General features: G+C 49.2%; 1 protein-coding gene across 2 annotated transcripts in view; it reads right to left on the bottom strand.

The window, feature by feature from the left end:
• Nucleotides 1-24594, bottom strand: part of LHFPL7 (LHFPL tetraspan subfamily member 7) — an 83156-nt gene that overhangs the window by 37730 nt on the left and 20832 nt on the right. For both annotated transcript variants that reach the window (XR_014541942.1, XM_083587993.1), the window contains exon 2: nucleotides 18207-18345. Coding sequence is in view for 1 of the 2 variants with exons in the window: in XM_083587993.1 (XP_083444119.1) it covers nucleotides 18207-18345 (139 nt within the window). In the remaining variant the exon portion in view is untranslated. The remainder of the gene's footprint in view (nucleotides 1-18206; nucleotides 18346-24594) is intronic.

Here is a 24594-nt window from a genome sequence, read left to right on the forward strand (position 1 = left end):
TTTCAGTGAAAATGTTTTGCATCAGAGGTAGGAGAGGCCAGAGTGAGCCGCTAACATAAGGCTAGTCATGGCACAGAATTAAAGAAATTCCCAGTCTCTCTTGCATGTACATATACACACCCATAAACTCGCCACCCTACCACTTTCGTTCTTTCTTTTTTACGCAGATGCTGACCAGGCGGAGTGGAATTGTCAAGCCTCCCCCAGAAAGATATATTCATTACAGAGAGGAAAGTCGCTTTTCTGAGCCGCGTGGTTGCAGCCGACTTCCTCGATCCCAGCCCTGCACTCCAGGGAATAGTCTCTCGCTCTCTCCGCCTGTCAGCGCTGTGATTAAAAAGGAAATTCCACAAAGCAGCTCTTCCAGCACAAGCTGACAAAAACAGGAAAGCGCAGCTCCGAGGCGAAGTTGCGTCGTCACTGCGAGGAAGAGCACACGTGGGCTGCAGGGTCACGAGTTCAAATCCTGTGCTCCTCCTGTGGGACCCTGCCACACGCAGTGCTAAAGAGCCGCTGTCTGACAGAGGACAGAGCGCTGGATCTGAGCCAGGGTTCAAATGCCCATTCAGCAGAGAAGCTCAGCCCAGCCGCTCTCAGTCCTAGCTACCTTGAAGGGTTGTAGAGAAGGGATTGAACCTGGGACCTTCTGGATGCAATGCAGGGGCTCTACCAGCTGAGCTACACCCTTCCCTAAGCATACATAAGGACCATATGCAAATTCTAATCAATAATAATAATAATTTATTTATACCCCGCCCATCTGGCTGGGTTTCCCCAGCCACTCTGGGCGGCTTCCAACAAAATATTAAAATACAGTAATGCATCAATCATTAAAAGCTTCCCTAAACAGGGCTGCCTTCAGATGTCTTCTAAAAGTCTGGTAGTTGTTGTTCTCTTTGGCATCTGGTGGGAGGGAGTTCCACAGGGAGGGTGCCACCACCGAGAAGGCCCTCTGCCTGGTTCCCTGTAACTTGGCTTCTCGCAGTGAGGGAACCACCAGAAGGCCCTCGGCGCTGGACCTCAGTGTCTGGGCAGAATGATGGGGGTGGAGACGCTCCTTCAGGTATACTGGACCGAGGCCGTTTAGGGCTTTAAAGGCCAGCACCAACACTTTGAATTGTGCTCAGAAACGTACTGGGAGCCACTGTACCGTAGGTCTTTCAAGACTGGTGTTATGTGGTCTCGGCAGCCAGTCCCAGTCACCAGTCTAGCTGCCGCACAACTAGTCAGGGAGTGAGTTATGCTGGGGGTTGGCCGTGGCTGTTGTGCATGCTGAATTTTCAGTTTTTTCTTGCCCTTTTCATTTATTTTTATTTTTTTAAGTGTTACACTTCTCCAATCCTCAGGGCTACTCTGAACCTGCCGATTCCTCCCTCCTGTTCCTCAAGAGTCCTACAGTGGTACCTCGGGTTACAGACGCTTCAGGTTACAGACGCTTCAGGTTACGGACTCTGCTAACCCAGAAAGAGTACCTCAGGTTAAGAACTTTGCTTCAGGATGAGAACAGAAATCGTGCTCCGGCAGCGCAGCAGCAGCAGCAGCAGGAGGCCCCATTAGCTAAAGTGGTGCTTCAGGTTAAGAACAGTTTCAGGTTAAGAACAGACCTCCGGAACGAATTAAGTTCTTAACCCGAGGTACCACTGTATTTCGGCTCCGTTCCCACTGGCACTTGCCACCTGAGTTTGCTATTATCCAGAACACACAATGGAGTGCACCCCATTCTGAATATCTCAGTCGTGTGGGGTTCTTTCCCCCCATAACTCTCCCCTCCATCCCGTTCCTTGCAAATCAGGAGTTGCAAAACAGCCACGCATGACCGCAGGGCCCTCGTGAAAGCAGCGCTGTAAAGAGAGCGATCCAGTCCGACGCCCCGGTAGGATTCGCTCCGTGAACCTTTCTCTCCGTAAAACACGGCGACGGCAGCGCCCTCTCTTCGCTGTTGCAAACATGCGGCAGGGCAACCCAGAAGAACAGAACTCGCTGGGGGTGGGCTGTGTGTGTGTGTGGTGGAAATGGCATTCTAATCCACCTTGGTTGGAAGGGAGACTCTCTCCGAAGGGCAGTAATTCAACCTATTAAACGCCTGGACGGAGTCGGCCATCTGCTAACGGTCTTTGAGGAATACCACTGCATAATTCAATAAAAGAAAACCAGAGCGGTGGGGGCAGAGAGAGAGAAAGAGGAGGGGGGGAAGGCTCTGCTTTCATTGAATCATAAGTCACCGCTGAAGTAATTATATTTTTTATATCCCTATCAGAAGGCAACAGGGTTTATCGGTTTTACTGGCTTCCCAAAGCAATCCGACTGCTCCACCAAGGTCACGGGGGGGGGGGGGGCATCCAGGCTTAACCCTTCCTCGTCTGCCAAGAAAAAAAGCCGGGGGAATGATGGGTCCAGCTTTCGAAAGCCATATTGGACAAAAGAGGCCTTTGATAATTCGGCCAGCCTACCCAGAATCCTTTGCAAAGAACTCGAAAGCCATGCGCCTGGCCATTGGCGGGGTATTTAGGGCAAAGCAAAAAATAACCCCTTTGTATTCATAAGGTGTGGAAGTGCGTACTTGGGGGGTATTTAGAAGCAGGTGGTGGCAAATTTTGAGGGTGGCAGAACAAATTAATCACGTTGCAGAAATAGAGCATTTGACTCTTTTATACCTATTATGTATGTGATTTAGCATATTATGGGTTATCGTCAATGCTAGCCCTACTCAGACCCATTGAAAACAATGGACATAACTAACCTGGGCCCATTAATTTCAGTAGGTCCTCTCTGAGTAAAACTTAGCTGGCTACAACCCAATTATAATCGGACTCACTAACAACACGAGTGACTTGGATGTAAGTGAGCGCTTGGCACAAAAAGTGATTTAAAACTCAGTTGGGTCCAAACTGCCTAAATCTGCGTATAAATCTGGGTAAAACAGACTCCTCCTTTGCCCCTAGGTGTGAGAGTCCATGTTGGTGTGTATGTGTGTGTGTGTGTGTTGTCATTGCAAGTTCATTGGTCCCCTCCGTGAGTGGGTGGCTTATGAGCGATGTCAATGGCACAATCCCCTATTGGTGGGTACTGGTGGTGTTTCAAAGGACTGTTTGTGTGTTGCTACATTTGCGGTTCTCTCTGTTGTTGACCTCGCACCCCCAACACCTGAGCAAGCAGGGGATACAGCGGGTATCCCATAAGGGATGCGGGTGGTGCTGTGGTCTAAACCACAGAGCCTAGGACTTGCCGATCGGAAGGTTGGCGGTTCAAATCCCCGCAACGGGGTGAGCTCCCGTTGCTCGGTCCCTGCTCCTGCCAACCTAGCAGTTCGAAAGAACATCAAAGTGCAAGTAGATAAATAGGTACCGCTCCTGCGGGAAGGTAAACAGCGTTTCCGTGTGCTGCTCTGGTTCGGTAGAAGCGGCTTAGTCCTGCTGGCCACATGACCCGGAAGCTGTACGCCGGCTCCCTCGGCCAATAAAGCGAGATGAGCGCCGCAACCCCAGAGTCGGTCATGAATGGACCTAATGGTCAGGGGTCCCTTTACCTTTACCTATGTTGTTGTCCCCGCACCCCCAACACCTGAGCAAGCATGGGATACAGCAGCCATTATGGCACATTAGCTTCTCCCCACCCCCAAGGGTAAGGCAAATATGGGATTGCTCTGGTAGAGGTATTTCTGGAAGATATTGGAGGCAATAAATTACCTCCGAACATTATGGGCAGGTATCCTATGAGAATATATTCATCAATGGCGGAATTAATGAAGCCTCCAGCTGCAAAACAAAATACAGAGGTACAGAAAGAAGACGGTCCAATATCTCTGATAAGAACTGGATACCATCCTCCATCGACTGACACACTTATTGGATCTGTTGCATTCTAATGGTTCATAAGAACAGAGGAGAGTCTGGCTGCTGGATCAGGTCATGGGATGCCCATTTAGCCAAGCATCCTGGTCTCACAGTGGCCCGCCTGCATGAGAAAAGACACTCCTTCCTCATTTGTGGCATTCTAGGGCCTATAACTAGAATGCCACAAATGAGGACGGAGTGTCTTTTCTCATGCAGGTTATAGGGCCTCGGACGCGGGTGGCGCTGTGGGTTAAACCACAGAGCCTAGGACTTGCCGATCAGAAGGTCAGTGGTTCAAATCCCCACGATGGGGTGAGCTCCCGTTGCTCGGTCCCTGCTCCTGCCAACCTAGCAGTTCGAAAGCACGTCAAAGTGCAAGTAGATAAATAGGTACCGCTCTGGCAGGAAGGTAAACGGCATTTCTGTGTGCTGCTCTGGTTCGCCAGAAGCGGCTTAGTCCTGCTGGCCACATGACCCAGAAGCTGTACGCCAGCTCCCTCGGCCAATAAAGCGAGATGTGCACCACAACCCCAGAGTCGGTCACAACTGGACCTAATGGTCAGGGGTCCCTTTACCTTTTTAGTTATAGGGCCTAGCAGCAAAAGGCCTGCTTCTGAGGTTGCCAGAGCCGTCTGCCTGAACCATTTTGGAAACAGCTGGCTGGCTTGTTGGACCTTGCCTGTTCTTGTAAAGCCAGGGCAGGGAGCCTGCAGCTGCCCAGATGTTGCAAGGCAGCCAATGCCAGAAACAGGAAACCTGTCCCACGTTGCTTATTCAATTCTTTCCAAGAGCCAAAAAGAAATAAAAGCAGCGCCCGTCTTATTTTGATGTGCAAAATATTTAATAAAAATTTTAAATGGCAGGGCGGGGGGGAACGGGGGGAGAGAAAGGCAGCTGCATGTAGATTTTAAGATGTGGCAAAACCTCACCACCACCACTCTGTTTCACATGCAAGCATACCATCTTCCTTCAAAAACTAATTTTAGCAGCCCTTTGCATTTCTGGAAGGCAGCCCAGAACGGAGGCAGTCTGGCATAAGAACCAGGCACACACACACACACCATGCCCAAGAAAAAGAAGGGAGCGGTAGATATTTCTCCGCCACCCACTTTGAGGAAGGCAGAAGCCACAGCATTTGTGAGAGCTGTAGGGATACAGCAGAGACGTCTGGAGGTGCATTTGCCCAGGAAACGTTCCCTCGGGCAGAAGGCGGTTTGGGAAGACACCCCCCTCTTCCCCCTCCTCTCCTCTGTTCAACCTCTTCGTAGCAACCCCCACCTCCCCAAAATCTGCGATGGGGAACCTATGGCCCTGTTGCTAGACACCAACTCCTGTCAGCCTCATAGCCTTGACCAGGCGTGATGGCAGCAATTTCTTGACATACTTGTTTCTTCCTGCTCTGGAGGGTAGGACTTGAACACAAGGCTTCAAGTGAGAAGGAAGGAGACTCTGACTAAACATCAGGAAGAACTTTCTGGCCGTAAGAGCTGTTTGGTAATGGAACGGTCTCCCTGGGAGGTTGTGGACTCTCCTTCCTTGGAGGTTTTTAAGCAGACGATGGGTGGCCCTTGTCATGGATGCTTTAGTTGAGATCCCTGAATGACTTAGGTCTAAATAGAGTCTGTTCAAAGTAAAACTTAGGCCCCTTATGCTCTGTATATTTAAAGCCGTATCGCAGCTGTGCCTTTCCTCTAAGACTCCTGAGAATTCCAGTTTTTTTAAGAATATATAAAAAAATAAAAATAAAATAAATGTCCAGTAGCACCTTAGAGACCAACTAAGTTTGTTCTTGGTGTTAGCTTTCGTGTGCATGCACACTTCTGAGTTGTTAGGAGACACACACACCCCTCACAAACAGGACGGACTGTGAAATCACTGTTAAAAATGGCATCATAGTCCTTTGAATATATACTGCAGGCAGGGCCTTAAATACAACCCGCGTGAATTAATGCAGGGAGAGAGGTATGGGTCTCAGAGCTTGTGTGAAGTTCATTCTACTGAATCCCAGGCTGCGCACCGCTGGGATGAGAGAGAGTAAGGAATGGCAATTTGGAGGAGACAAGAGGAGGCAGCTGAACGTGAGTTTTGAGATGTCCTTTTGTAACGACCAGAAGAAACAGCATCACTTCCCAGCAGCCGCATAAAAACAGAGCTGCCACAGGAGTTGCTGCATAAACAGGAAGCTGGGAGAGGACTATTTTTACTGACAACGGGGAGGAAATGCTGTCGAGGCCTCTACCACAGTAGCCCCTTTTAAGGGTTGGCACAGCTTTGCTCACTCCAGGGAGGGGACCGCTCTGAAACCACCAACTTCTACAAAAAACAAGGAGTCCCAACAGCAGGAATTTGCTTGGCCAGAAAGGGAAATCTGCTCCCTAAAATTAGGAGCTGCCTTATTCTGAATTGGGGACACGGGTGGCGCTGTGGGTTAAACCACAGAGCCTAGGGCTTGCTGATCAGAAGGTCGGTGGTTCGAATCCCCGCGACTGGGTGAGCTCCCGTTGCTCAGTCCCTGCTCCTGCCAACCTAGCAGTTCAAAAGCACGTCAAAGTGCAAGTAGATAAATAGGTACCGCTCCAGCGGGAAGGTAAATGGCGTTTCCGTGTGCTGTTCTGGTTCACCAGAAGCGGCTTAATCATGCTGGCCACATGACCCGGAAGCTGTACGAGATGAGCGCCGCAAGCTCAGTTGGTCACGACTGGACCTAATGGTCAAGGGTCCCTTTACCTTTACCTTATTCTGAATTGGGGAATTGCTCCATCCAGCTCTGTGTTCTCGACACTGACTGGCAGCAAATCTCCAGGGTTTGTCTACACTCAGAGCTGTAGACAGGAATGAGCTCGATGGAGTATTGGTTTGACTCAGGAAAAAGCACCCCCTTCTTTAACCCACCCTCGATTCAGAACCATGAGGACTGGAGTCTTGGTTTTTGTTGCTGGAGAGCACCTGCTTGGCAGGCAGAAGGTCCCAGGTTCAATCTAGCAGTGTCTTCAGGTACAGCTGGGGAAGATTCATAGACTCATAGAACTGTAGAGTTGGAAAGGGCCCCCCAATGGTCATCTAGCCTAACCCCCCACAATGGAGGAATCACAGCTAAAGAATCCCTGACAGGTGGCCATCCAAGCTCTGTTAGAAAACTCCATTGAAGGAGAGCCCACCATCTTCCAAGGTCATAGACTCATAGCTCTCCCGAAACCCTGGATAGCTGCTGCCAGTCAGTGTAGGCAATACTGAACTAGGTGAGGCAACTGAACTCCGCATATAAGGCAGTAAATAAGGCAGATATGAAAGTCACCTGTTCATTCAGAGCTATGAGGACTAGACTCTTGCTTTATTTTGAAGGAAAGGATCAGAACCCAGTGGGACAGCATCTGCGTTGCACACAGAACATCCCACCTTAAATCCCCAACATCTGCTGGTAGGGCTGAGAATGTCTCCCCATCTGAAACCCTAGAGAGCTGCTGCCAGTCAGTGCGGATAACCACCAGCTAGATTCCCCAAGGGCCTGACTCCGTATAAAGGCAGCTTCTCATTTTCCTAAATCCTTACTCAGCCACATGTTTGTTCAAATCGTACGCAGCAGAAATGTCAAGGGCCGAAGAACAACTGAACAGCACCTAACACATTAGCCAAAAAAAATATATTGGGTGGGGGATGATGTATGCTCCCACTCCCTGAAGGCTATGGGGTGGGGTGCGGAGACGGGAGGTGGCGGCTGCTGCCCCACAGCAATTCCCTCCCCACCCCCTGAGCCACACTTCGCACCTGCTCGCTGTTGGTTCCCGAAAGCCACCCGTCAAGAGCCATTCTGGTTCAATTACCTCTCTGATTAATATATTTATCAAGGCAAAAAATGAATCACGGGTTCAGTCCTTGCGCTGTCATGGGTGACAGATGGGCCACTCTCCACCCACCCATTAAATTCCTCTCTCCGCTCCCTCCGCCTGCTCCAAACCTCTCCCAGTGTTTCCTGTCGCCACGGAGCCCTGATCAACACCTGCCACTTTCACCCAGGCTCCCCTGGCACGCAGGCTCTCTGTTGCAGTGCCACAGTGGCACCGTTGCGGATGCAAATCCGTCGAGCCGCGGCTTACGTTTATCAACATGCACTTAGTTTTATGGGACAGGGTTGAGTGCAAAAACAGAGCCCTGCCCCGATGAGCTTACAATGAGTTGGATTGACTTACAAGCCTTTGTTGGTACTAGGTAGCATATTTTTGGAAAAAACCAGGGTTGGCAGCCTCCGGTTCATGGGTCTAATTAGCCTCCCGGTTTCATTCCGCTCAGCTGGCAAATTTGGCCCATGGGGGTATGAGAGACGCCCCAGGCTAAAAATGTTCCCCACTCTGATATAAATTAATAAACAAACTGCCATCTAAATATTGAGAAGACATCTGAAGGCAGCCCTGTATAGGGAAGCTTTTAATGTTTGATGTTTTAATGTGTTTTTATATTTTGCTGGAAGCCGCCCTGAGTGGCTGGGGCAACGCAGTCAGATGAGAGGCATATAAAGAACAAAATTATTATTATGATTATTATTATTTTTCCACTCCTCTGAGTGGAGGAGGGTCCCGCTTCTGCCCAGGCCAGTCCAAACCCTAAAAGGGATGAATCAACACATCCTCAACCACCAACTAGATTTCCTTAATGGCGCAACGGGAATCATTTTCACCACACCTTGATTCAAATTTGGCAGAGTGTTTGATGGGAGATAGGGGTCAGATACAAATCACAAGAGCAGATTTCAACTGGTCCACAAAATGCTAGACACCTGTGAGAATTTTTTCTGCTGGATCAGGCCTAATATGGCCCTCTAGTCCAGCATCCCATTCTCGCAGGGGCCAACCAGATGGGGAGCCCACAAGCAGGTCCTGAGAGCTTGAGCAACCCTCCCCACTCCTGATCCCCAGAATGCAGAGTTTAGCGTGGCGCACGGGAGCCAAGCAAGTGGGCGGCGGGGGTCCATGGGCTGGTTAAACGACCCCCCATGGGCCGCTTGTGGCCCATGGGCCTTAAGTCGCCGACCCCTGGTCTAAACCTCTTCTAAAGCCAGCCAATGCTTTTGAATTATGGTGCTGGAGAAGACTCTTGAGAGTCCCATGGACTGCAAGAAGATCAAACTGATCCATTCTGAAGGAAATCAGCCCTGAGTGCTCACTGGAAGGACAGATCCTGAAGCTGAGGCTCCAAGACTTTGGCCACCTCATGAGAAGAGAAGACTCCCTGGAAAAGACCCTGATGTTGGGAAAGATGGAGGGCACAAGGAGAAGGGGACGACAGAGGACGAGATGGTTGGATAGTGTTCTTGAAGCTCCCAGCATGAGTTTGACCAAACTGCGGGAGGCAGTGGAAGACAGGAGTGCCTGGCGTGCTCTGGTCCAGGGGGTCACGAAGAGTTGGACACGACTAAATGACTAAACCACAGCAACAAAAGCCAGTCAAGTTGTTGGCCATCTCTGCATCCTGTGGCAGTGAGTTCCACAGTTTAGCAACGTGCTGCATGGGGAAGTCCTTTCTTTTGCTTGTTCTGAATCTTCGAATGTTCAGTTTCATTGGGTGTTCACGAATTCTAGTACCATACAGGAGAAAACCTTTTCTCTGCTCACTTTGCCCACAACAGGCATCCTTCGGTACACCACCTCTATCAGATTTCCGCTTATTCCCCTTTTCTCTAGAAAAGAAAGCTGCAAACATTGCAACTTTCCATCACAGGGGAGTCATTCCAGGCCTTGGATCGTTTGGGCTGAAGCTTTTTCCAGCTCTACAATATCCTTTCCGAGTTGAGGCAACCATAAATGTACACAGTATTCGACGTGTGAACTGGAATTTGTGTAAAGGCATTGCAATAATTGGCAGCTTTAATTCTGATCTCTGATAGGGAATTGTTTATAGCTGCTGCGCACTTGAGCCTAAGAGGATTCTCCCTATAACTCAGAATTGACACCAGGCAGGACAGCACCCTCCCCTCTAGTCCCATTTGGATGGGGCTGTCAGCCTATTTAACAACAGTATAGTCAATTACTGGCTCAGCACCATCCATCATACGGGGCAGGGGATGCAGCCATAGCTCCCTCTCCTCTCTCAGGTGCACTATTTCTGATGTATTGGTGTGCGTGTGTGTGTGTGCCAAAGCAGCGCCCTCCATGTGCAGGAGGTGGGTATCAACAGGATCTGCTGAGTCCCGAGGTTTGCAGAAGTACCAACCCGCCCACAAAACCTGAAGTGTAGGGGAGAGAACCCCAAAATAGCCCAACTGAGTACAGAGCATGCCCAGAGGTCACTTAATGCCGACAGGTTGGGAGGGATGGAAAACCAGGTGAGAGGAGCAACGGAATAGAGTATACTAGAGCAGGGCAAAGCAAACAAACTGGGACCCTTATCAGGAGCAACGCTTTGCTGTAGGCCCCACCGGATGTTAAAGGGTTTGCAAGGTGGTTTCTTTTATGGCAAGAACTCCAATTTACACACTCCCTAACACCCATCATTTGCACAGATGCCAGACTAAGAGACTGGAGCACAGGGCAGGGTGCTCTTTGCCCCATCTAGCTTGCTATTCTCTACACTGACTGGCAGCCACTCTCCAGGATTTCAGAGAAGAGAATGGAAGGGAGAGAGTCTGCATGCAGAAGATCCCGGGTTCAGTCCCCAGCAGCCCCAGGCAGAGCTGAGAAAAGAGACTCCTGTCTGAAGCCCCAAAGAGCTGCTGCCAGTCAGAGCAGGTGACACACAGAGGTAGAAGGGAGGGATAGTCCGACTTGGTGCGTATGTATAGCAGCTGTACAGCCACAAAAAGGCCCTCTGAAGCCAATCCCTCCATATTGGGGATGGAGGAGGTTAAATAGATTAGCTGGGCCAGTCTGCTTTCCCACCCAGTTCCATGGGGCAGACCCCTGGCGTCAGCAATCAGCCTGTCTGCCTTGAGGCTCCACCTTAATCAGGTTAAGCCTGCAAACTGCTGGCCAGGGTATCTACCAGTTCCTCAAGAACTTCGCAGAGGAAACAACAAAAGCCACCCAGACTTCGGGAATTTAATTAGGTTACTTAAAAAAAAAAAAAGGTTAGCACTGTGTAATCTTTTTTTAATTAACCTTTGCGGGGAGTCCCAATTGGATATTCCAACTGGCTTGCAAAACAGCTGGGAATACTTTCCCTGAAAGAGAGTTCCTTGCAGAAGGGGTGCCCTTGTCAATCCTGTCTCTCCTCCCCCCCCCAAAAAAATCCAATTAAGTCAGAACTAGGGAGACGGTGGTGAAAGCCACATGCCCTCCTATTGAACAGTCTTCACCTCGGTAATCCTGTTGACTGGGTGGCAGCTACTTAAGAGAGCTGGCTGCAATCTGCTTACATTAAACACCTCCCCAGCCAGATATTCTTCTAGACATGAGCAGGGAGGATTAAGCAAATGCACAACATCCCTGCGGAGGCTTGCAACATGACGGCCCCTGGGCAGAGACTGCTTCTCTGCAGTTGAGAGATGGGTGTTGCGCCGGAGGACGGCAAAACAAGCATTTTGGAAAGAGGTCTGTTGTTCGCCGCACAATTGGGACACCTCTTCACACGCGATAGGCAACTTTCGCAGGACGGCTCCTAAGATGAGTTTTCGTCTTATGTTTAGGTACAACAGGACCACATTTTGAATCGAGATGGAAGGCTGCTTCAGAGTTCGAGGAACCCTTTCCTGCCACTTTGGACCAGAGGATCAGAGAGACATGGCATGGCTTTGCCTTAAAAATAAAAGCTATGAAGGAAAGGTTCTTGAATCCAAAGAGCTGCCAGCTTTCAGGAAGGCCCAGGGCAAGGGCTTTTTTAAAAAGAGAGAGAGAGAGAGGAGGGAATCTGAACTTGCTCTCCAATGGGTCCGTAAAGATGCAGGGATTGACGCGCAACCGGCCAACTGTCCTCCCCTGGAGGGCGTAAATGCTTACCTGGAGAGCTTCAGAGCAGCTGTTGGCAGGATGCCAGCTCCTTTCAGGGAGGCGAGGTGAGGGGGGGGGAGGGAGACAGAGTCCTGCCCACAAACAGATCAAATAATGATAATCGCAGGCTTTCACCAGACCAGTGCAGTTGTCTTATATAAACCAATTTACAGAGGGTAAGACTATGGGTGGCTGCCAGAGACAACAACTCTTATGTTCTGCCACCCGTGTCGGAGGCAGCATGCCTCTGAATGCCTGTTGCTGGTCATCTCAAGGGGGAAAAGGCTGTTGCTTTCACTCCTCGGCTGTTGGCATTGGGGCATCTGGTTGGCCACTGGGAGTCCAGGTCGCTGGTCCCCTTTGGCCTGATCAGCAGCTGGGCTCTTCCGGTTGTCATAGCTGGGCCAAGCGGCTCACATGGAACTCTCCATGGTGCTGATAAAATCTGGCTACCTGGGTGCCTCTTCTGGATGGATCAGGCTTCGGCCACAACAGTGGTGGGAGACTCACGGCCTTACAGAGTTTGCAGGGACCCACAGTCCCAGCATGACCAATGGGCAGGGACGATGAGAGCTGTGATCCACCGACACTGGGAGTGGGGTTACTGGTCCTCCTTAGCTTCTCAAGGGGGGGAGAGGAAACAGGGAACCCACATTTGCACACTGCCCTGTCCCCTGCAGGACAAAACCTACTTCCTTACTGCATCAGTCACAGTTCACTATGGCGGAAATCTGCCTTGCATGCAGAAGGTCCCAAGATCAATCTTTGGTGATCCCCTTTGGTAGGGCTGGGGAAAGTCTCCCTAGCTGAAACCCTGCTGCCAGTCAGTGTTGGCAACATGGAGGTAAATGGATCAGTGCTCTGGCTCCGTCTAAGTTAGCTTCCTGTGTTAATTTTCAAACAGCCTTTAACTCTGGGGTGTCTTTTTAAGCGTAAACCACAACACTTCTGTCCTTGGAGATACCATTCAGAAAGTGTTAGAAACTACTACTACTACTGTTGTTGTTGCTGCTGCTGTTGTTGTTCATAAGCAACAGTTTATGGCAGTCCTTCCACACGACAGCCTTATCAACTTGCCGGTGATCCATAGCGGCCCCGTAAATCTCTCTCAGATGAGCCCCGAAGCTTTTGAGGAGGCGCTAGAAAGGCAGTGACAGATGCTAGAATCGCCCCCTTCCCTCAGCACCCCCCCTCCCTGCAAAATGCTGCTTTTCTTTTAAGAAAATTAAAATTTTCTTTTAAGAAAATTAAGATGCATACAAATGCATCTGGAGCCCTTGAGATTTTGGGATGGGGAGAGTGGGAAGGATTATTGGACCTGGAATTGGATTAAGCCGATGGCGACAACAGCCAGTTAGCACAGGGGGGCGGAATCCATATGCGAATGCCATGTGGCGTCTCCGTGGGTGGCCGAGGAAGATGGTAGGAGCGCCCGGAGGCAGACCGGAAGCACATAGTTAAACTATGGAACTCGCTCCCACAGGAAGCAGCGATGGCTACCAACTTGGATGGCTTCAAAGGAGCATTAAGCAATTGTTTTGAGGAGGAGAGGGCTATGGGTGGCGACTAGCCAAGGATGGCTGTGCTCTGCTACCGCAGTCAGAGGCCGCGATGCTTCTGAATGCAAGTTGGAGTACAGGCTCAGTTTAAGGTGCTGGTTTTGACCTTTAAAGCCCTATGCGGCCTAGGACCCACATACCTACGGGACCGCCTCTCCTGGTATGCCCCGCGGAGGACCTTAAGGTCCACAAATGACAACGTTTTGGAGGTCCCACGTCACAAAGTGGTTAGATTTGTCTCAACTAGGGCCAGGGCCTTTTCAGTACTGGCCCCGACTTGGTGGAACGCTCTGTCACAAGAGACCAGGGCCCTGCGGGACTTGACATCTTTCTACAGGGCCTGCAAGACAGAGCTGTTCTGCCTGGCCTTTGGTTTGGACTCAGTCTGACTCTTATGTTTCCCTGCCCTTATGGTCTTGATTTATCGGCTACTTTTAAAATGAGGCTGCATTTTAAATTGCATTTTAACCTGTATTTTAAATTGTTTTTTTTCTTTTCTTTTCTTTTTCCCCTATTATGTTTTTACTGTGATTTTATTGGTGTTAGCCGCCCTGAGCCTGGCTCTGGTATAAATAAAATTTTATTATTATTATTATTATTATTATTATTATTATTATTATTATTATTATTATTATTACTAAGTTGCAGGAGGGAGAGTGCCGTTGTGCTTGTATCCTGCTTGCTAGTTTCCCATTAGGGCATTTGGTTGGCCACTGTGAGAACAGGATGCTACGCTAGATGGGCCATTGGCCTGATCCAGCAGGTTCATCTTATTCCTGAAGGCGTGTTAGGAGGGAACTGCAATTCTTCAGCTGTTTTGAGTAGCATCGTCAGTCTGTCTGATGCTTAGATGCAATACGACAGGGCAGGTCTCTGCCCTGAGATGCCTCCAATCAAAAATTCAACACAGCAGTGAGTGGTGAAATAATAGGAGGAGCAGAGGGAAGCAAGATGTGGAATTATCAGAACATTTTGGACAGTATAAACGCACCAGGAGAATATAGGGAGCTGTCTTATTACAGACCATTGGGTCAATCCAGCACAGAATAGTTTGCACTGAATGGCAATGTCAGGTGGGGAACATTCCTGGTCCTGCCTGGAGATGCCAGAAATGGAATCTGCAAAAAAGCAAGGGCTCTCCTCCTCGCCTAAAAATAAACCACGATTCCAGGCCTCATGGTTCTGAATCAAAGGTTCAGGAACAGATGAAGTTGCCTTTGTCAGATCTTTCTCTCCTGTTGCTTAGTACTGTCCACACCGACAGGCAGCAGCCCTCCAGGATTTCAGGTTGGTGCCCTGCATTGAATCAGACCATTGGGTCTATCTAGCTCGGTGCTGTCTGCACTGACTGGCAGCTGCTCTGCAGGTGATATTCTCAGCCCTGTCTGGTTATGCTGGGAATTGCAAAGCAGGGCTCTGTCGCAGAGCTACGTTCCTTCCCCACTCAAAAAAACAAAACAAAAAAAACACCCCATGTGATGTTACTGGGAGACCACCTTATTTAAAATTCAGCTTGCTTTTGGGCTCTTTCTTTTAAACAGCAGAGAAATGGTTCCTGCCGCCCACTCCCTCCAGCTGCTGAAAGCTGCTCAATGTGATTTCTTATCCTTCTGCAGACTGCTAGAAAACTGGCCAAGTGGAGGTCTTTGCTACTTTAAGCCCTTGGGCTGCCCTCAACACTCCAAAGCACATTTTTGTACATTTTTACTCCCGATCATCTTTGCTCAAATGGGGATGGGTAGGAGCAAAAGAAATCCTTTTTCTTTAAAAAAAAAATTTAATCGCCAAAGAATTGATGCTTTTGAATTATGGTGCTGGAGGAGACTCTTGAGAGTCCCATGGACTGCAAGAAGATCAAACCTCTCCATTCTGAAGGAAATCAGCCCTGAGTGCTCACTGGAAGGACAGATCCTGAAGCTGAGGCTCCAGTACTTTGGCCACCTCATGAGAAGAGAAGACTCCCTGGAAAAGACCCTGATGTTGGGAAAGATGGAGGGCACAAGGAGAAGGGGACAACAGAGGATGAGATGGTTGGACAGTGTTCTCGAAGCTACCAGCAGGAGTTTGACCAAACTGCGGGAGGCAGTGGAAGACAGGAGTGCCTGGCGTGCGCTGGTCCAGGGGGTCATGAAGAGTCGGACAAGACTAAATGACTAAACAACAAATAACAACAGGAGGAAAAGAAATCCTTTTTCTTTAAAAAAAATTAAACAGAAAGATTGGGGAACTGTTGCAAGGATTTAAAAAGCCCTCTGGAGAGGAACTGGCTTGGTTGTTGTTGTTGTTTTTAATGCTTATTCTCAAGACTCAAGCTCTGAAATGTTCAAGTTTCATTTTCCTGGCATTGGTGCAAAGGTACCAACCTGAAGTATGCTTAAGGATGGAGAGAAATTTAATTTTGTTTGCAGATTGGTTCAGAAAACGGCAGATTAGGCAGTTTCCCATTACAACGCAAGAAAGGAAACCCAACAATCCTTTGAAATCTACCATTTGTCAAATTTTGCAACCCCAACCAAGCCAAAGGCATGTATTAGGAGGAATTGTGCATCAAAATGTATACTTTAGTGAAACTCTCTCTCACGCACACATGCATATTAGGGGAAACTGCTTGCAAAAAAAAATACAGTGGTACCTTGGGTTAAGTACTGAATTCGTTCCGGAGGTCCATTCTTAACCTGAAACTGTTCTTAACCTGAAGCACCACTTTAGCTAATGGGGCCTCCTGCTGCCGCCGCGACGCCGGAGCACGATTTCTGTTCTCATCCTGAAACAAAGTTCTTAACCTATTTCTGGGTTAGCGGAGTCTGTAACCTGAAGCGTATGTAAGCTGAAACGTCTGTAACCCGAGGTACCACTGTATGTATATTAGTCAAAACTGCATAGAAAAATGTGAATTGTGAGAAATTCACCCTAAAATGCTAAATAATTTTCATGAGAGTCTTCCTGTCTCCCACATCCTAGTCCAACACTCTTACCGCTACAGCCACACTGGCTTTCCGATGTGGAAATGCGAAAAACTGAATTGGAGATGGGGGGGGATGGGAAGTGGTGGAGGTAACTGTGACACATTTGCTCATCCTTAATCTGGAGCTAAGCTGTGTCACCCCTGACAGACACCATTGCCATTGTACCCCCATGTTTAAAAGGGAGGAAAGAGACTCCAGCAACTAAATAAAACAAAGGATCCCTGGGAGGTGGAATTGAGAGATTCCGCGCTGGAGGTAAACAGACTACAGAACTGGAAGCTGGATTGACAAAGGAGAATTTACTGTTCCATGTATAATCAAGCTAATGAGGTCATTTAAGACGTTTGTCCCTGCCTTTTCTTCCTGGCCTCAGCGCACAAACCATGGCCCAGGAAGCACCATGCCTCTTAATTTCAGTTCGCTGTGGATTAATGGTGCTTTGAAACGTGGTGCCTTTTCCAGTCAACAGTAATAATCTGAAATCAATTGGGATTCAGGTCGTAAGGCTACTCTTGGGTACCTCACGCCGCTCGCCCATCCCTCCTCCCCTCCACCTGCTAGCTTTGGTCTTCTTCATCAAGAAACCCAGGCACTGTCTCCGCTTGAACAGCAAAAGCAGCAAAAATAAATAAACAATGTCATTGTGGTTTATCTATCTATCTATCTACTGGCACAGGGGGCAAATGGGAAGAAACACAGGTAAAGAATCGCAGGAGCAAATGTACTCCCTTCCACAGGGAGCGCTCTGTGGAGAGCGTTCTCTGTAAAATAAGGCAAGGCAAATCTAAGTTTCTAGTCCACTATGCGTTCCATGGAGAAGGTTCACATATTCTCAGCAGAGGCGCATCCAAGTTTCTAGTTCACTGGAGCAAAACATTTTTTTAAAAAAGTCTAGAAAAATACCAGTAGCAACAAAGGAATAAGCTCAAGGAAAAATTCAGCGAATATAAATTGATAAAAGCAACAAGGAAATAGGAAACATTTTTTAAAAAATAGAATAATAACGTATACATAATATATAAGCTATATATTGTTCTATAGATATGTACCTACCTACACCCACACAGTTGAAATACCTCTTTAGAAAATTAAATGGCTAAATCAGGGATGGAGAACCTCTGGCCCTCCAAGCCTCTCTATCCGGCCCTCTGGATTCTTCCTAGGCCACACCTCTCCTTGAGTGTTTTTGTCTGGCTGGAAATGTGCTTTTTACCTCTTATCATGCTTCTTTGCTTGCCTGGATGGAGGATGGAGAGAGGGGTTTGTGAATGTGGGTGTAGGAACTAGCCTACTGCGGCAAGGCAAGATTCACATTTCTGGCTCCGCCCACCAGTGGCATGTGGCCCCCAAAAGGCTGCTCAGAAGGGAATACGGCCCTTGGGATTCTAAAGGTCCCCCTTCTCAGAAGAATTACTGATGAAAGAAGAATGGGGGATGAAACTGATGGACTATGCAGAATTAGATAAATTAACAGGAAGGGTTCTGCGGGACCAGAAATTCTTAGAAGACTGGAGTAAATATACGAACTATTTGAAAAGTAATTGTAATGAACAGATTACGCTAGAAGGCCTTCAAGAAGTTTTGTAAGGAGGACCATCTGAAATATTGCAAGAAAGACTATGAGGAGAGTTATTAGTTAATGATAATTAAGAGTAATAGAGAAATTAAGAAATGCAGAATAAGTGATAAAGAACAAAAAATCGTCAGAGGTGTTGACAGAAGTCTAAAACCTTGTATAAGATATGAAGTTATGTTATATGATTGTTGGAAATGATATCTTTAAAAAACCAATAAAAATGTGTATATGTATGTGTGTGTGTGTGTATAAATATATTTACACATATATAAAAGGTCCCCCTTCTCTGCTGTAAACAGTTGATCCAGTTAAACTAGCAGATACAAGTTTCAAAAAAGGATGGCTTATAGACTTACCCGCTGCTGTCTGAATATAGCCAGCCAGGGTGCAGACCCTCTTCTCGCACGGCCCGCTGGGAAGGAAGATCACAATGACAGCCAGGAGGGAGCTGAAGGCTAGGAGTGCACAGCCCCCCGAACAGAGCACAGCGCTCGTCTGAAAATATGAATTAAAAAAAACACTTTCATTGTTACAGCTATACTTCCCTTTCCTCCAAGTTATCCTCTTCCCTCTTTTTATCCTCACAACCACCCTGCGAGGTAGGTTAGGCTGAGAGCCTTAGCCCAAAGTCACCCAGCGAGTTTCTGGCTGAATATGGGATTTGAACCCTGGTCTCCGGGGTCCCAGTCCAGCACTCTAACCTCTACACCACACAGGCTCTCTGAAGCGCCACGGTTCAGTTAGCATGTGTTGACCCTCTGGTTATCTGCTTCAAGCCAAGAAATTAAGAGGTGTGCCGTCATAAGTACGGTGGGGGAAAAGCCGACGGGACTGGGGGGTTCAAACAACCTGGAGCCACATGCACTTCCAATGGGAACGGGGGCTCTGTAGAGCAACAGATTTTGCTGGACGCCCAACTCCCGCCATCTCTTACCACTGGTCATACTGGCTGCCAGGAGCGGGAGCCCAGCATCAACTGGGGGTCAGAGGGTCAAAGGGGTGAGTGAGCAAGGAAGAAGATAAGGTCTTCCATTCGTGTACACACACACACACACACACACACACACACACACACACACCGTTCAGACTACCAAGCAAACAGATCCTTATCACTACCACAAGCACTCCTAACACCAAACTTGGACGGTCGCGTGCCAATCATTTTGGCGGCCTCAAAACAAAGAAAGCATTTTTGCACATTCACAGTGGGCAGGAATTCTACCTCTATATCCGCTTGTTAAAAAAAAAGTTAAACTCATACATTGGCAGACGAAACAATATATGATTTCTGATATGACTGAGAATCGCAGAGCCAGAGACAAAGAAGTTCAGAGTGTTAGAATCGAGATGTGGAAATATGGAAATAACGACGAGAGGCAGGATTGAGATTTGGAGATATGTGTCAGGGAACTGCCATCAGTACTGGAGGGGGAGAGCGAAAGCCAGAGGGATTCCAGAGAGCGTCCAGGGATCGGGAGGAGCAGCCCATCTTCTGGGGAAGAGAATCAGCGTAGCACCAGTGGAGAAGGGGGGCAGCTGGGGGAAGTGGCGAGGCGGTCTCATGACTCCTTGCCTGGGACCAGCGGGGAGAGTAGGGGTCCTCCGTTGCCCATGCCCTCCTTGCGCAGAAGCCTTCCGCGCAGGGAGAGTAGGCGGAGACTAGGCGTCAAAGAGCTTCTTTGCTGGAAGAAGTTTAAGAAAAGCCCACTCACGGATTCTGCCAGCGATTGAGTCAGCCACGGGTGAGTGGCTGTCCGGACAGAAAAGGTTCACTTTGGCAACCCAGCCAGGTGTTTGCACCCAGCCGGGGAGATGGGCACCTGCTTACGCACGAGCAACCCCTAGAACCATTACAATATGCTTCAAGGTCCAGACTATGGGAAGTCCAAAAATTAATAATTACAATTTGGAAGATAATTTGATCTTTTTTTATTTTAGTTTTTTATTTTTATTGGATTATGACTTGATATGTTAATTGGATGTTTTTTATTGGAAACTTGATAAAAACGATTTAACAGCAAAAAAAGTTAAACCCACCCCAACCCCCCAAATGGCCTGACAATGTCTCCTACTCAGTGAGTTCCCAACTGGGTGTGTCTGGCGGGGAGAGGGAATTGGCTTGCTTGAGCCCTTAACGCAATACCTGGGGAAGAAAATGTTGGGTTGGGGGTGAGGCAGGACATGTGAGCCAGGAGATTAAACCCTCTTTAGGGGACGCGGGTGGCGCTGTGGGTTAAACCACAGAGCCTAGGGCTTGCCGATCGGAAGGTCGGCAGTTCGAATCCCCACAACAGGGTGAGCTCCCGTTGCTCAGTCCCTGCTCCTGCCAATCTTGCAGTTCGAAAGCACGTCAAAGTGCAAGTAGATAAATAGGTACCGCTCTGGCGGGAAGGTAAACGGCGTTTCTGTGCACTGCTCTGGTTTGCCAGAAGCGGCTTAGTCATGCTGGCCACATGACCCGGAAGCTGTACGCCGGCTCCCTCGGCCAGTAAAGCGAGATGAGCGCCGCAACCCCAGAGTCGGCCACGACTGGACCTAATGGTCAGGGGTCCCTTTACCTTTACCTTTAGGGGCTGGACCTGGATTGTCCGGCATGCAGAGCAGCTACTCTGTCACTGAACCGGTCTTTCTGCAAACAAAAAACCATTGGCCTTATTTCTGAACACTTTTTCATCAAATGCACAGTTACAGCAAAGGCAGGTAAGTCACACTGCCTTTTAATCTAGGGGTAGGGACCTTCACCAGTCCAAGGGACGCTGTCCCTTCTGGGCAACCTTCCGGGGCCACATGCCAGACATGGGCGGAGCCATAGAAAGATGCATTTCCAGCCCGGCAGAAGTACCCACAGATGGCGCAAAGCAAGGGCCATAGAATCACCTGCAGATGGGGGTATGTGGCCTGGAGGGAGTTCCGTGGGCCAGGCAGAGAAGCCTGAAGGGCCAATGCCTTTTGTTCTTACACACAATAATTAAAGAACATTATTTGTCTCACAGGAAGCAGAACACAGGATGGATCAGGACCCGAGTTTGCTCCCCAACTCCCTGCAACACACGCACACCTCTCATGGTCCCTTTTGTGCCGTTAAATCTATCGCCCACGGTTCACCCGCCGCTCGGTCCCCAGGGTGATCAGGATGCCGGCAGTTGAGCATTAATAGGAAATGTATTACATGCTTGGCGGGATTAGAGATTGAACACACAAGTGCCATTAGAGGCTGCCGACGCGTCTCGCTGCCTCCGCTGATAGATTAAACGGATCCAGTTACCAGCCCTGCTGGCCGCTCCTGAACGTCCCTTAATTAAAATGCACCCTTCGCAGAAGGCGACCAGCCAGCCAGGGAGAACAGAAGCACCTCTGTGTACCTTGCATGTATTTTTATCGTCGCAAAGCCGCTTTCAAGGGGTAGATGGTGAAAAGCAGGTTATACATTTTTAACATAGACAAATGAATACGTTTCAAATCAGGAAGGCTATTGTGCAGAAGTTGGAGCAGGACTTAAGGACCAAGGAATGGAAGCTGCAATAAGTTCAACACTCAGCAATTGCCAATGGAATCTAGTACGCGTCTTTTTAGAAGTTCCAATGAGTTCGCTTCCAAAATTCGCACTCACCACACATAGAGAGGATCTCATCTCTCGGCTCTTTAGAATGCTGTCCATGGACACTTTGCCCAAGAATTACACTGGAGAAGAACCCTGATGAGCCCTCTCGTTCCCGCCCCCAAACAGCAGGAAAAGAACATTTTACATGCACACAGTTATTTAGAGATTCCATTCGGTATTCATAGATGGAATTCATTTCCTCAACCAACACCTTCTCTCCCCCACTCACCCGCCATACTACATGGGCTCGTAAAAGAAATTCATTTTGCTCCTTTCTTCACCCTCATCATCCGGGGGCTAGATAAGCTCCCATTAATGGACGCATGACCTGGCGCCACGCAGCCAGGGAACGCTTTAGCAGCTGCTTACTGGCTCCAGGGCCAGAAGCCGCATGCTTCTAGCACGAGGGGGGGAGGGGAATGCTCTTGCACCCCGCCTGTGGGTTTCCCATTGGGGTACCTGGTGTGAGAACAGGATGCTGGACTAGATGAGGCCCCTCTGGCATGATCCAGTAGCCAGGCTCTTCTGTTAGTGTTAGCTGGGGCAAGCCATTCACTTGGAACTCTCTGCCTCATGGGTATCTTCTCTGGATGGACCAGGCTTCAGCCACGTCTGTGGTGGGGCAACCATTGGCCCCCCAGCCAGTATGAGCAATGGGCAGGGACCATGAGAGCTCCCGATATGCCCCACGGAGGACCTTAATGTCCATAAATAGCAACACCCTAGTGGTCCCGGGCCCCAAGGAAGTCAGATTAGCCTCAACCAGAGCCAGGGCCTTTTCAACACTGGCTCCGGCCTGGTGGAACGCTCTGTCTCATGAGACCAGGGCCCTGCGGGATCTGATTTCCTTCCGCAGGGCCTGTAAGACAGAGTTGTTCCGCCTGGCCTTTGGCTTGGAATCAACTTGATTCCCTCCCCCTCTTACTTTTTTCCTTTCTCCTTCTGTGTTGGAACTCCTGTTTGGGGATTTCCCTGGCTTTTTTCTGGCCCACGTAGGACCAGTCTGGATAGTTAGCCTTGGTGAAGACTCGACGTTTTTATCCCCAAAAAAGTTTTTGATTGAGTTCCACTGAAATGAGGCTGCATTTTAATGTTTTAATATTGTATTTTAATTTTGTTTTTTAAGCTGTATTCTAATCCATTGTTTTTATATTTGGTGTTAGCTGCCCTGAGCCCGGTCTTGGCTGGGGAGGGCGGGGTATAAATAAAAATATTATTATTATTATTATTATTATTATTATGAAGAAATCCGCCAACATTTTTTGGGTGGGGGGCAGCTCCTCCATAGCTTCTTCTGTTCTTAAGGAAGGTGAATAAACACACCTCTTTTGCATATACAGTGGTACCTCGGATTACAGACGCTTCAGGTTACATACGCTTCAGGTGGTATGTACAGTGGTACCTCGGATTACAGACGCTTCAGGTTACATACGCTTCAGGTTACAGACTCCCCTAACCCAGAAATAGTACCTCGGGTTAAGAACTTTGCTTCAGGACGAGAACAGGAATCGTGCTCTGGCGGCAGCAGGAGGCCCCATTAGCTAAAGTGGTGCTTCAGGTTAAGAACAGTTTCAGGTTAAGAACGGGCCTCCAGAACGAATTAAGTACTTAACCCGAGGTACCATTGTAGATCTGTACACTGAAAGATCCAGCAGAGCACTTCTGACGGTCTCATTTGGGGGAAGCGGAACTCTCCATGGTGCTGAAACCACTGGCCTCCTTGCCTGGTGGTGCAAGCGGCTCACTTAGAACTCACCATGGTGCTGAAACCGCTTAAGAGTTGTGGGCTGCGGTTTCAACTCCCAGCATGACCAATGGGAGCCGGGCCGGTGGGAGGGGGTGGCCCTCCAGATGTGCGCCTTCCCATTTGGAACCAGCTTTCTCTTTGTCCTCCAAGCTGATCAAAGCAAATCCCTCTGCCCCATATCAAGGAGGGGTTTTTATGACTCTCCCCCAATAATCCATACAGTGCAGGGAGCCGCACAATAACAATATAAGAAGATACCTCACCTTCTCTCGTCTACATAATTAATCAAGAGGGCAGAAGTAGCCCCCCTGCACACACACACACTCAAAAACACAACACACGCTGTCAGGGGTTCAGGAGCAGAGGGAACGGATGGCGAGGAATCGGAAGGAGAGGTTAGCGATGATAGCCGTCCGAGATCTCTAAGTCTGTCCAGCGAATCGGAGGATTCACAGAAAGGGGCTCCCGTGGGCAGAGCTGGGGGGTTACCAAGAGGGGCACCCCAGGAAGAAGGGACCAGAGGGGATTCAGAGAGCAGCAGCTGGAAATCCGGACCAGCTACTCCACCAGAGAGCAGCAGGGGGGAGGAGTTCCAGGCACCAGCGACAGGCAGCTCTCCGGCAGCAGCCACGCCTGCGTCAGAGAGCGAGGAAACGGTAGAGAGGAGGGTCGGAGACAGCGCGCGCGCGCCAAGTTCAAATGTACCAGAGGGAGGAGCAATGAGCAGCCCGGAAAGGGAGCCAGGTCCTAAAGCCCGCCGAAGGGAGGGGGAGGAATCCGAAGGGTCCGCATCCGAGGCATCCAGGAAGGAAGGAACCCCGGGGGGTGGTAGGACCCAGAGGCGAAAGGAGAGACGCAAAAGGTGGAGCAAGGCTAGGGTCTTGAACTGGTGTACAGGAGGCGGAGATTCAGATGGGACTTCGCCGATCTAGGGAATAGACGTAGAGACGGACGCTAAGATGTGGAAATGGAAACTATACTTCAATAAAGACTTTATTCCGTTCTACCGGCTAGCGTTGGTCCTTTGTGAGCCGGGACCTAGAGGCAGTCTCTGACAGTAAGTCCCATCTCACAGAAGTTTTCATCAGTTCTCTTTGACTCAAGCGGCGTGTGGGGAGCGAAGCAGGGAGGAAAGAGGACTGGTGCCTTTGGAGCTCACAAAAGTCAAGCGACATGTCTACTGAAGAGCAAATTGCTTCCCTGCGAGAAGCGGTAACGCAGCTCAGCGCAGAGATAATCGCCTCCAGGAAAAGAGAGGATGAAGCGGCTGCTGCATGCCGAGATCTCCAAGCCAGGTTGGAAGTGCTTACTAAGCAGGCACAAACGGGTTCCAGATCCGAGGGAATCGGGTTGGGAAGGACTGGAGGCAGCATTGTATCTCACTTTGATGGGAATT

Source organism: Podarcis filfolensis (genome assembly GCF_964270895.1).
Source record: "Podarcis filfolensis genome assembly, chromosome: 15".
Classification (NCBI taxonomy): Eukaryota; Metazoa; Chordata; class Lepidosauria; order Squamata; family Lacertidae; genus Podarcis; species Podarcis filfolensis.